General features: G+C 33.0%; 1 protein-coding gene across 3 annotated transcripts; it reads right to left on the reverse strand.

Moving 5' to 3' along the window:
* Positions 1 to 2,841: 2,841 nt before the first annotated feature.
* Positions 2,842 to 11,950, reverse strand: LOC133819154 (protein argonaute 10). 3 transcript variants are annotated; one of them, XM_062252325.1, is made up of 22 exons: positions 11,736 to 11,950; positions 9,521 to 10,078; positions 8,912 to 9,120; positions 8,521 to 8,670; positions 8,311 to 8,444; positions 8,114 to 8,223; positions 7,905 to 8,011; positions 7,485 to 7,623; positions 7,280 to 7,396; positions 6,567 to 6,674; positions 6,374 to 6,445; positions 6,130 to 6,252; positions 5,874 to 6,033; positions 5,629 to 5,750; positions 5,254 to 5,391; positions 5,004 to 5,146; positions 4,743 to 4,805; positions 4,494 to 4,557; positions 4,278 to 4,413; positions 4,133 to 4,206; positions 3,757 to 3,883; positions 2,842 to 3,475 (listed from the first exon to the last, which is right to left on the reverse strand). In XM_062252325.1, the coding sequence occupies exons 2-22, from the start codon at positions 10,004 to 10,006 to the stop codon at positions 3,294 to 3,296; spliced, it is 2,964 nt and encodes a 987-aa protein (XP_062108309.1). In that variant the 5' UTR covers positions 10,007 to 10,078; positions 11,736 to 11,950; the 3' UTR covers positions 2,842 to 3,293. The 3 variants fall into 3 exon arrangements, with proteins under 3 accessions (XP_062108309.1, XP_062108308.1, XP_062108310.1); XM_062252324.1 differs by lacking the exon at positions 11,736 to 11,950 and adding an exon at positions 11,119 to 11,676; XM_062252326.1 differs by lacking the exon at positions 11,736 to 11,950 and adding an exon at positions 10,607 to 11,028.
* Between the last annotated feature and the right edge of the window lie 553 nt (positions 11,951 to 12,503).

Genomic DNA, 12,503 nt, shown 5'->3' on the forward strand with positions numbered 1-12,503 from the left:
TTGTTTTAGTATTTATTTTAAATTTTTATTCTAAAATATATTTATTTTATATTGTAAAAGAAAAGAAAAAATAAAAGTAAAAAAGAGTTATTTTTTCTTAATTAAAATTTTAATTTATTGAGGATTTAATTATTATTTGTAGAAAAAAAAATATATTAATAAAAGGGGTATTATTTGGTAGCGGTCAAAGTTCAAGGGGCAAAATTCTTAATTATTCTACACATGACAGTGTCATATCAGCTGACAAAATATCACGTCATCAATTCATTAGCCACCTAGGACAAAATCTAACAGAAGTCTCATATTTCAGTAACGTGCATAGTTCGGGGGGAATTTTCAACATCGTAAATCATTCGAGGGGCATGATCATATGGTAGTAATAGTTCGGGGGTAAAAATGTTATTTATTCTAAAAAAATATAATCAACTAGCAAATATGTCATATTTGATATTAAGTATATGTAATATTGTGCTAAAATAAAAAAATTAAATATATTAAAGATTAAATATAATAGTATTATAAAATATAAATAAAACTCTTTTACTAAGTATATAAATATATAATAAATAAAAAGAGAAAGATTGAATGAAAGAGAAGATAATGAAATTTATATATATATATTAGGTAGAACCAACGTACAATGCATGTTTGCTTGGTTTTAAAGTTGTAAACATTGTTTATAATTTTAATAAAAATTGGTTCAGTGTTTTTTTTTAAATATATATATAATAGAATGAATTATAGTTTTATAGTATATATAAATATTTATATCAATAATCTCTATATATATGACATTTAAACACATCGTTGACATAGATATATATTTACATAGTTACATGACATATATATAAAAGTCATAGTGTAGAGAGTAGGATACATGCATCAACTATTTTTAGTTTCTAATGTATCTCACAATGTCCATTGGTGAATTTAATGAAGAAAAAGAGCTTCAAATATTACACAAATTTATAGGATTAAAAAATGATGTGTATGTCTTTATTATTTTTAAATAAATATGATTTAATTATTTAAATTATCATAAAAATCTTTAAAATATTCTATTTTAATTAATTTATTTATTTATTTTAGTTTAAGTTTATGTTTGTTCTAATTTTTGAATTTGACAGTGACAACAAAAGATTATATATTATATGTTTAATATAATATTAAGTTTAAGTTTAATTAAATTTTATTTAAGTTATTAAATATATGCGTTTATTATTTTTAAATAATTATCATTGTAAAATATCTCAAAAATATCTTATTTTGATTTGTTTAATAATTTATTTATTTAATTTTATTTAAGTTTAAGTTATGTTTACAATCTACCGTTAAATATAAGAATATTATGTTAAATAAAAAATATTCCGTTAAAATTAACAAAAAAAAATTTAAAAGGTTAAAACTAAGAAGTAAATTAATATAATATGTTTACATAGTGAATAGTGTATTATAAATCTAATTAAGCACTGTAGACAAAGGTAAAAAAATTTAAAAGACAACTCTTTTAGGATTCCTTAGCTATAATTTAGCTATATAGTCATTTTATATAAGTTGTGAGTGCTCTAAAACTAATAACTACAAAACATAAATAATAATAAGGGTTTATACATTTTTGGACCCTGTATTTTTTTCAATTATCTGTTTGGACCCTGTGTTTTGACAAATTACTTTTTGGATCCTATGTTTTGTAAAATAGTTAAAACAAAACCCTAAACCCGATTTTAGTCAATGTTTTCTTAACTAAAATCACAAATAATTTACCAAACTAACAATTCAGAACAAAAATAAAATCATTCTACTTAAAAATTGTGTTGTTATATTCAATTTTTTCTTTATCAAAATTGAGTTTAGGGTTCTATTTTAACTATTTTACAAAATATAAGATCCAAAAAGTAATTTGTCAAAACACAAGGTCCAAATAAATAGTGGAGAAAAACTCATGGTCCAAAAAATTATAAACCCTAGCCATAATGATAATAATTTATACAACACTATGTATCAAAGTTTTTTGGTGAATAGAAAAATAATAACTTATTAACAAACTGTACTAGACAAGACAAAAGTTAAAATTATGTTATTATTACATGGATTATTTGACATAAAACTTACTTTGACAAAAAATGTAAATATAAAAATTGATCTAACAGTTTGACTCAAGATTAAAATAAAATCATAAACTCAATTTTGGTCAAAATATATTCAAATATAATCTTTTATTTTCAGCTTTTTGACTGTCTTCTCCAAATTCAGTGCATCACCAATGACCCTTGATCTTATAATTGAAAATATTTTAAGCAAAATTAGGTTTAGAGTAATATTTTAACTCATTTTGTAAAACATAATATTTGAACTATCATTTAACAAAACACAAAAACCGACGTCGTATTCAAAAAAAACACAAGGACCAAAATGATATTTTTTCTTTTTTATTGCCACACCTCACATATATTTTCCCAATATGTCCCTGCCTATTTTCCAAATGGTTGAGAGAATTACACATGCTGGATATGGAGAAGTATCTTTAGACCCCATTGTTAGTAAGGGTAACTTGTCCCTGTTCAACCTTGGTCAATATTCAAAAGCAACAACTGTTTAAAATACATTCAGTTTAGACACTACTTTTCTGTTTATTCTTTTTGAATGAATATTATTTCCTTTACATTTAAAAAAGAAATCAACTACGCACAAATACAGAGTTTGACCCCCTTTTTTATTTCTTATGTTTGAATTGAAGAATCTTACTGGTGAAGGGTAAAAATATGGAAAAGCAGCGAGTAACATGTTCAGTTGTACAGTAAAATTTACTGAAATATAAAATAAAGAAACTATAAAGATAAATTTACTGAGTCAAAATTCCTACATATAAAGATTATTCATTTCTTTACAAAGAGCTTAGTTTGACAAATCTTACAGAAACGGGTTACACTGCAAAGTACAAGAGACAGGAACCTGTCATCAACTATAATAAGCCTACTACTTCCCAAGTTTTTTTGTCAGAGCATCTAGGGTGTCCTATGCAAAGCTATGCTAAACTAAATATGGGAAGAACCTATCTTTTACTTCTTTTTCATTCTTTTCTTGTGTTCTTTCTTTTTCTTCCCTCCTTTTTCAGTTCTGGGATATTAAAAAATAGAAGGGAAATAGCAAGCAGCAACTGCCATGCATAGTCATCATAGACAATGGAACATTTACAGAAAGGGATTTTAACTATGAAAGATGCCATGATTGCGCTGCCTCCTTGTTCTAGCTACAACTCTAAAACCAACCAAGGCATCAGCTGTCTTCCCATTCTAACAATAGAACATTACCCTCTTAACATTCTCCTTCAAGGCAGGCAATGGCCGGACACCCAAGTCTCCAGCCGTCCTTGTTCCCTTGGAAGGGTGGCCATTGCTTCCATTTTCCTGCATCTCTGGTTCCAGGTAGAATCGGGCTCGAAAAGCAGCCAAATGTGCATAATATGCAGGTGGAACTGCAGATGAGCCAAACATATGGCCATTAGAATGCTTGTGAAACTGAATTTCAAATGATGGCAGTTAAGTTTATAAATCGAAAGCTTATTTTGCTCTTAAAGAACCATGAGCCAGAAATGATTATCAAATGATTTTACTACTCTTTTACTCTCCAAAACCTTGCATGACATTAGCAGGAAACTGATCTTAGAGTGACTTTATATCAGAGAAATTATTAGCTCTAGAAAAGAAAAGGACATGCTAAACAGGAAGCTTTCGAGTGACTTTGACAGTAACTTACCAACAGATACAGACCGAGTGCACCTTGCATACGTATAACAGAGATTGTTTGTTAATGACTGGATTGCATCAGCAGTAAAATTATTCTCATCCCACAAGACATGATAGTGAGCTGGCCTACTTGTACCCTGCCATTGAAGAACAAGATATCACAATGATTTATTTGAAACAAATTGATACTAAAACATGTATGCTACTGTTCCTCTACTTCATCAGAATTCTAAATTAATACTTCCACTGTCTAAATATTTCATCGAACCAAAGTCATCTTTATATTTACACCAGAAATCTAGTTACTTGTTTTCCAGTTCCTCTTTAGGGTTACATTACATGTAACACAATTGTAATTAGAAAGTCAGGAAGACAAATTTTTATACCTGAATACCAGCATGGCTGCAGAGATAAAAATCAAACTCTGTTGGATGACAGATCTTAGTATCAACAACAGTGCCTGAAAAAAAAAAGTTAGTAATCATTAAGAAGGATAAAAAAACTAAAGATTCTTCTAGCTACTAGATTTACCAGGCAATATATTCCCACTCTTGTCTGTGCTGCTCCTATCTCTGTGATTATTAGCAAACAGCCGGGTGTGATGTCGTTTTTGGACTACTATAAAAGTGACTGGCGGTTGGTAGTTGGGTTCCAAAGAAGCACAAGCCTGTACAAAAAATATTGTTAGCTCAATATTCTTCCCAAATGATTTCACGAATAGATATTAAAACTTGTAAATTCTCTCACCTTTCTGATAGCATCTAGCTCATACAGTAGAACTTGATAAAATTGCCCTTCACTCACACCATCCCTGCTCCTCATTGAATGAATGAAACAAATATAAGCTAAAACACATGCTCCACACAAGTATATCAGATATACAGTGCTCAACATAAGACAATTAGAGGCAATGTGATAATCAAATTCATAACAATAAGCTTCAAAAAGACAAAGATTCTCCAGTAAACTAGAGCATGTACAGAAACAAGCATTCACCTATAAAATATGATTCTCAGAGGCTTCTGCCCTGTTGCCTTCCGGAACGAAACTAGAAGATCCCTGTATAAAGAGGAAAAGAATGAAATATTCAAACAGAATCAACTAAAAGAATGATGGCAACAAGCAACACGCATGCACACAAAACAATTAGGATAACTTGAGTTGGGAGAATTTTGAAGTATTTTTCAAATTGACAAACTATTAGTACTTGTGCAAACCAGTTGAATAAAAATCTGAGAAACCAAAGATTCATCATACCTGATCATACCACCACTAACTGTTCCCCGAACTGGATCCTGCCATGTCTTATACAGATCTTGTATGAGTTCCTGTCGGTGAGCCTGGGCACAAACTAATCCTGCATATTTAGTCACTTCAGGCCAATCCTGAGAAGCTACTACCTACAGTAAGACCAAGATGAATTAGCAACAAAGACTTCAAAAAAATATATTATTATACTGGGCATGAAAGGTTTCTACTCTAGAAAAAGAAAAATTTATAATCGTACAGCAGCTATTGAAGGGCTCGAGTCTTCTCCATTCTCAGGGTGAGTCACATCTGCTCCAAAAATTATGGTGGGCACATCACTAACTAATGGTATTCTGCAACTAATAGCATCCAAAAGAACAGTATTTCTACCACCCATCTGCAGAACACACGTGACAACAAATCAGCAGAATTCAGCTAGTTCACACACAAAAGAAAAACCTGGGAACAAGTTCATTGAATAGCCAGCTTTTGATAATATTACAAGAATAAAAAGCATATGATTTTTTTGCTTATCCAGAATTAAACCAAGTCTATACTCTTTCAAATACCACAAGAAATGTGAAAATCATGGTTAAATTGTAATGGTTTAACAAATTTGGATGATTCATCAGACCTTCACATTAATCTTCAGGGACACGTTAGCCAGGTACTGCTTGCTAATTTTGAAGACATGTTTGGTGAGACAGCATTGTGACATTAAACCAAGATCTGTTTCACAGATTCGTTTGAGATCACCTAAAAGAGCAGAATAAAGTCAGAACAAAATCCTCAATTCAAAGTTGTGGCCTAGTCCAAATTCAAATAATCACTATAAAAGGTCAGCTGAGTAAGCTTAGCTGACAAACATTAATGGCATACCATATAGGGAGCCATTGTTGTCAGGCAAGATAGCTAACACAAGCTCTAATTCTTTTCCTTTTGTTTTGTTCATGGATGCATGGTAAACATGCTTCAATGCCTTCTCTACTTGCTCAGGCCGGGCATTGTAAATTGGAATAACAGGTTCTGTATTAAATTCCTGCAAGTCAACACCAAAATTGAGAAGAAAAGAAGATCAACGACGGAACCATTTATGGAAATATGCAGACAATACTTCAGTATCAAGAGGCTTTACCATGCCAGATACTTGACACATTTGAGCAAGTTCACTGCAAAACCCACGTGCAACACTCTCTTGCACACTTCGTGAGAAGTTAATACACGCCCACCGGCTTACTGTCATTCCATTAATCATTTTCTGTATTGCACGTACAGCAGATATTAATTGAATCAGTCATTAGACAATTCAAATACTTAAAAATACCCAGTTTAATAGTCATATAAAAAGCCTAAGGTGGATACATACACAATTACCATACCTTGTTCATCATGTTCCACTGACCAACTTGAGGCAAGCAATTCTTTTCCTTTCCAGTGTCATGATACTTCAACTGCAGAAAAGAATACTAAGACATGGTGAAAACTGAAAAATTAAAATTTTATGCAATAGCATCTTCAGTATGAAATGTAGAACTATGAAACATAAAAAGTTGAAGTGAATTGCTCCATTACCCAGGGTGCAGGAAGAATTCGAGCTTCAACAGATGCTAGTTTTTCACTGATCCTGATTCCAAACTCTTTCGCATAAGGATCTTGGTCGTAAGCATTATGTTCAACGGTCTGTTTAAAAGTTAAAAATGAATTATTGACCAAGGAACAAAAATCAGTTGGAAAATGATTAAATAGTTTATGGTATTATTGAAATTTACATGTCTCAAGCTTTTTCATCGCAAGTTCATGGAATTTACTTACATCAACCAAACATGGCAGCATACTTGATTGTGCTTTCTAATCATATTTCAATCTCAGCCAATTTTCAAACTTCTTAACCAAAAACCAGCAAGTTGTAGCAATTATAGACCTATAATTTTACAATTACAGAACTTCATCTTATGACTTTTATTTGTCTTCAGAAGGACTACCATGTTACATACATGTAAACATACATATAGGTTTTTCAACACAAGTTTATGGCACTTACTTGGATTAAGCAAAACATGGAAGCATATTTGTTTCTGATTTCTGGTTATAGTTCAATCTCAACTAGTTTCCATTCTTTTCTCTCAAGAAAAAAGAAAAGAAAGAAAGAAAGAAACAGCAAGTTGTAGCAATAAAAGTAGACCTATAACTCTATAATTAAAGCATTTCATCCTATAATTTGTCTTAAAAAAACCTGCAAAATGGCAGCAAAAGTAGACCTACAAAACACAGCAATTAACAAATACCTTCAGGATGTCTTGTTCACGATCCTTGGGTCTTTGGCATGTAACTTTTAGTAGTGCAGTAATTTGCTTCTCATTTAACCTTTTTGTATATCTTTGGCCCTCAACAATTTTGCAAGCCTGTTAAAATTAGAGGCAAGTTAATATCAACAAAAAATTGAAGAGAAATAAAGAAAACAATCGGAAAACTTGTATGATCTCTCCCTACCTCCATGGGTAAATAGTTTGCCTTCTTCTGATTTCCCACTTGAAGGCAAGGAAGATGTGCATGTTGAATAGTGAAACCATACATCTCCTGGAAGTATTCAACAACTGATTTCATCGTTGAGTTCTCATCAACAGGGAACCTGATAGAAAAATATTCACAAAAAGACATTAGCATACAGATACTTGGAAATCATTCACAGAAAGACATTAGCATACAGAAAAGCAAGAGACAAATCTTTGATTTTACAACAGACTCTGAAATAACTACTATTCACCAATTAATAAACTTCATATAACAATAGGCATTACATGCTACTGCATATATGTATTCGTCAACAAAAGAAAATCACAACAGGCTTACACTAGGGAAGAGAAAATCCAAACCACTTTTACATCTTGAAGATATGGGTAATAGGCTTACACTAGTTCCCTTGTGGGTTGAGATGTCAAGCCCGAAACACGATACTTTCTACGAATATTTGCTCTGTGTGTAACTTCAACTTTCACTCCTCTAAGAGCCTTCTTAATCTAGTGACCCAAATCAGGAGACAACAAAGTTATAATTAACTAAAAAAGATAGGTAATATAATCTTGAGATACAAACACCAGATACAAGTGTATGAATAGTACCTTTATGCGATCTGAATCAGACAAGGGCCTAGATAACACATCTTTTCCAAGAAGTTGACCAACAAACTCAATTACAGGCAGAGGTTCAATGAATGCAGCTGATGCCATATCTATAACATTAGACATTTAACACATAAGAGAACATTTCAGATACCACAATTCTAAATAGAAAATTCAATTAACTGGAACTAATTTACCAATATTCAGAGATAGGCCCATCTGTGTTGGCCTTATGCTCTGGTAAAATCCACACCATGATTCCAAGCCCTCACCAAGCCGCTGTGGAACTCTAATATCGGGTGAGAAGAAGGATCTCCCAACGGGGCAATACCTTAATCAAATCAAGTTTCAGTAAGAAAAAGAAAATCTCAATTATCAGCTACTAAGAGAATCTGTGGAAAATATACCTCCTGTTTGAGAGCTCTCTTAATACAATGTCAAGAATTTGGAGAGCTTCCTGGGGTGCATCAGCACACTTCCCAGCTAAAAACTGGCCCAAATGATGCAAATTTGCCTTTGCCACAAACTTAAGCACTACTTTGTACTGTCTCTCCCTTCTGCAATTTTACATTCAGATAACTTTGACTTTAGTCCCACTCTATCATATATTTATTCAAACAAATACTTAATCGCAGTCTGTATGCCCAAAAAAAAATCCTGTAATCAACCCTTGCGTTTTCTTGAATTTATTTTTTTTATTTTTTCTTTCGCCAAAGTAATATTATAAACATACCAAGAAACAAACACATTTGATTTAAATGGCACAACTGGCACAAATGGGAAGGAAGAATGTCATACTTGGGACCGTGAACTACATCTTCTTCATCTATAAGCTTAACGTTGAACTCCTTCCATGTAAAGGGCAACTCACCAGCGGTATACAGACTTTTTCTGCCATCATAGGCAGGTAGTCTCATTCCTAGGTCAGTCTCTTTGTACAGCCTCACCAGTTCTGCCATGATGGCCCTGTTCACATTTCTTGATGCCACTTCAGGAGTAATGGTGACCTGCAACAAAAGCAGACCACTGATAGTGAAAAGGCATCCCAACAATAAGAACAAAATTGAAGACCAAGTTGAAATTTCATCAGAGCCTAAAAAATAAAGTTAAAATCTCATAAATGAGTAGAAGAAAAGGACAAGTAAAATCAGATACCCCTCTTGTTAATGATCTTCAATGCACTATAGCAAGAATAATATAAAGAAAAACAAAGCATACACAACATTGAATGTCAGGTAATGGGCCCAATTATCAGAAAAGAAAAACCCCATCAGAGCAAATTCCTAAGCAATCTTATCATTCATTAGAAAAAAAAATACTAAGAATACTGAGAAGAATAACCCCATCAGAGTAAATTCCCAAACAATCTTATCATTCATTAAAAAAAAAACTAATAATACAGCTTACATCATACTGGTTCAAATCCTTGTCCGGTAACTCAGCAAAGAAATGGTTAGCCTTTACAATGCACTTGGTCCCAACTTGGCCAAACCCAGGTCTTCGAGCAAATCTCAAAGACTTGCTTGAACTCGGAAAACCCACGTCCATCTCACACGTGTGGCCACCATTTTCGACGGAGGAGCCACTCGGACTACCGGCGACGAGATTCTCCGGCACTGGTTTATGAGCCACCGTGCAGGGTCTTGAACTGGGTCGCATACAAACGTCTCCCTGGTCGGATTTCCGGCCACCTCGACCTCTTCTTCTTCCTCTGTTTTTTGTAGGAGGCGAAGCTTGGTTGTTGGTTTTAGCGTTATGGGGTTCTTGGGTTGGTGGCCCTTTGCCATTTTGGGCAGTTTTGGGTTGTTTCAGAGATGGGTTCATGGAGTTTTGGAGATGGGTTTTGATCACCAGGTGTTGCTCTGAGCTTTCTTTCATTTGCCTTATCGGCATTCTCCTCTACTCACTTGTAAAACACGAAATGCTTCTTCTTTGCCTTCCACTCTTCAATAAAATATATTACAACTGAAAATAAATACAAAAAATTATGTCAACCAAAGTAACAAGAAATCCAAAAGGAGAAAAGAATCTTACCAAGCTCTGAAAATAGGGTAAATAATTGACAAGAAATATAAATGTATAAATGGGTAAGACTCATTTGCTTTTTTTTTCATGAAAAAGTTAATTACTACTTTGCAAAATTGAACAAAGCAGAAAAAGAAACCCAGAATGAAAATATATTTTTATATACATGTAATATTGAAGTGAATTAGGTGAGGAAGAGTTACAGTATATCTCTCTGACTTGACATTTTTGCAGGCACATTGAGTACAGAATGCAAAAAAATTACTTTTAAAAATAATAAATATGTGGTAGGACTATAACAAATATTGAATATCTAGTTCCTTAGTTTTGGTTCAAAATCTCAAAAGACTAACCAATGAGAAAAATGGCAGAAGATAGGGAAGGACTATAAAATAAAATAAAAAGAACGAAAAAATCTAACTTAACAACTTGTAAAATCATAAATGCATAGACAAAACAGACTATTACCCAGAAACCGAAGTTTAGTTCAGATAGTTCTATTAGAAGACCAATGACTATGAAAAGAATATTAAAAATAGTAAATATATTGTTATATGCACATGTATATACATACGGTAGTTGCTAGTATATATTAACGATTGGAAACCCAACAAATGGTAATACCCAGAAGATAAAAATGTTGTCTTTAGCCTGTCTCTGACCAGAAATTGAAAATGAACGAGTCTAAACAGATAAAACGTAACAAGATACAAAAGTAATAAATTAGAATTTTAGAATAAACGTTGTGTGCCACTGCAAGATAATAAAAACACCCAGAAAAGGCCAAAAATCAAGAACAAATTCAAGGAGAAGGAATAAACATTGAAAAAAGCGAGTGAAATCACTGTCTGGAGAGATTAGTTCTTTGATACCTTCTTTTTTCTTTTATATCTTTCTTAGAAGAAGAAAAAATGAATATTTAATATAACCTGAAGCTCATGAACCAAACCAGAAACCAAAAGCACTAGAAAAATACTCACTTGAAATGGCTAAACGGCCTTAAATCTCAGTATATAACAAAGATGTGAACTACTTTAGTGCCACAGAACGTGAAGAAGAGGTTTTTCAAACTAAAGGGAACCAAAACCAAAGAGATGCAGAAACTGGGTCTTCAAGAGATTCAGATTCGAGAGAGAAAAGAAGAGTATATGAGAAAGATGGTATGGTAAGGGAGAGAGAAATAGTAAGAAGAGGAAGAGGTGATGATGATGATGATGAATCTTTATACACGCATGCAAACACTTTTTGGTGTTTTCTTTATCACGTGTAAAAGGCTTATGAGGACCCTGCCCTCTTTGCTTTTAAAAATGGCCTCTCTCTCTCTTACTTTGTTCACTCTCTTTCTCTCTATAAACTCTAATAAAAACCCATTAATTCTCTCTCTCTCTCTCTCTCTCTCTCTCTCTCTCCTCCGTTTCGTTTCTGGACTGATCGCGCAGCCTCGGGGACGTACCATGGTCTCATTTATTATAAAAAGAAAAATACAGATAGAGAGAGAAAGAAGGAAAGAAAAATATATATGTAAATAAAGAAAGAAAGAGAAACGGTCTCTGTATGAGTCCAAAAGAGCCACTGAGTATTACAAAAGCAATCATACACAGAAGAAGAATAATTCGAACTTGCAGTCCTCTATGCTGCAGACCCTCCATTTGTGCTCCTCCTCTCTTCCCATTTCTACTTTCTCTCTCTATATCTATACATATATAATAAATAAATACATGTATAAATGTGTACAAGTAATCACACACAAACATATATTTATATATATATATATGTATATCAAACACTTTGAGTCTCTCTCTCACCCTAGTCCCTATGTAGTGTCCCCAAAGAACCGAAAAAGCTTATATTTTTATAAGCATAGCTTCCCACCACACACCACACACCACACACCACACACCACATCCAGTGGCTACGGTCGTTTCTATGGGGATGAGGAGAGTTTTGCCACTTTCTAATTTGCCTTGTTAGCCATACTTTTTCTGCTTTAATGGCTGCTTTTTTCTTTTCTTTTCTTTTTTGGACATATTACTCTCATTTTGTGTTTCCCTACATGACTTCCCACCATAACAAGCATGTTGATGTTTTCACATCTTCATTCCTTGGTACAGCCAAACAAAACCCAAAATCCTAGGTGGTTTGATCATAGGGGTGATGAGACAGGTTGATCAACGGTCAATATTTGAACAGGTCATATGGTAGTTTGGTTTTGGTTGTAAAAGGTTTGCCTTGTGGCCAAGAGTAAGAGAGAGACAAATAAAGACAAATAAAACCAAAGTAAGAGAGAGAGAAGAACAAGGACTGAGAGGTAGTGATTGTCTATGATGACATCCTGGACTTGTGAGGAGAAACTGGGTCCCACTCC

The sequence above is a fragment of the Humulus lupulus genome, chromosome 2 (assembly GCF_963169125.1).
Source record: "Humulus lupulus chromosome 2, drHumLupu1.1, whole genome shotgun sequence".
NCBI lineage: Eukaryota > Viridiplantae > Streptophyta > Magnoliopsida > Rosales > Cannabaceae > Humulus > Humulus lupulus.

What these genes read in the sequence shown, in the direction of transcription:
- LOC133819154 (XM_062252325.1), bottom strand. Translation starts at nt 10,006, where the DNA reads ATGCCGATAAGGCAAATGAAAGAAAGCTCAGAGCAACACCTGGTGATC. An exon ending in GATGTAGTTCACGGTCCCAA is followed by an intron (nt 8,671 to 8,911) that starts GTATGACATTCT and finishes GTAAAATTGCAG; the next exon opens with AAGGGAGAGACAGTACAAAG. An exon ending in CGAGCCCTTCAATAGCTGCT is followed by an intron (nt 5,147 to 5,253) that starts GTACGATTATAA and finishes GTCTTACTGTAG; the next exon opens with GTAGTAGCTTCTCAGGATTG.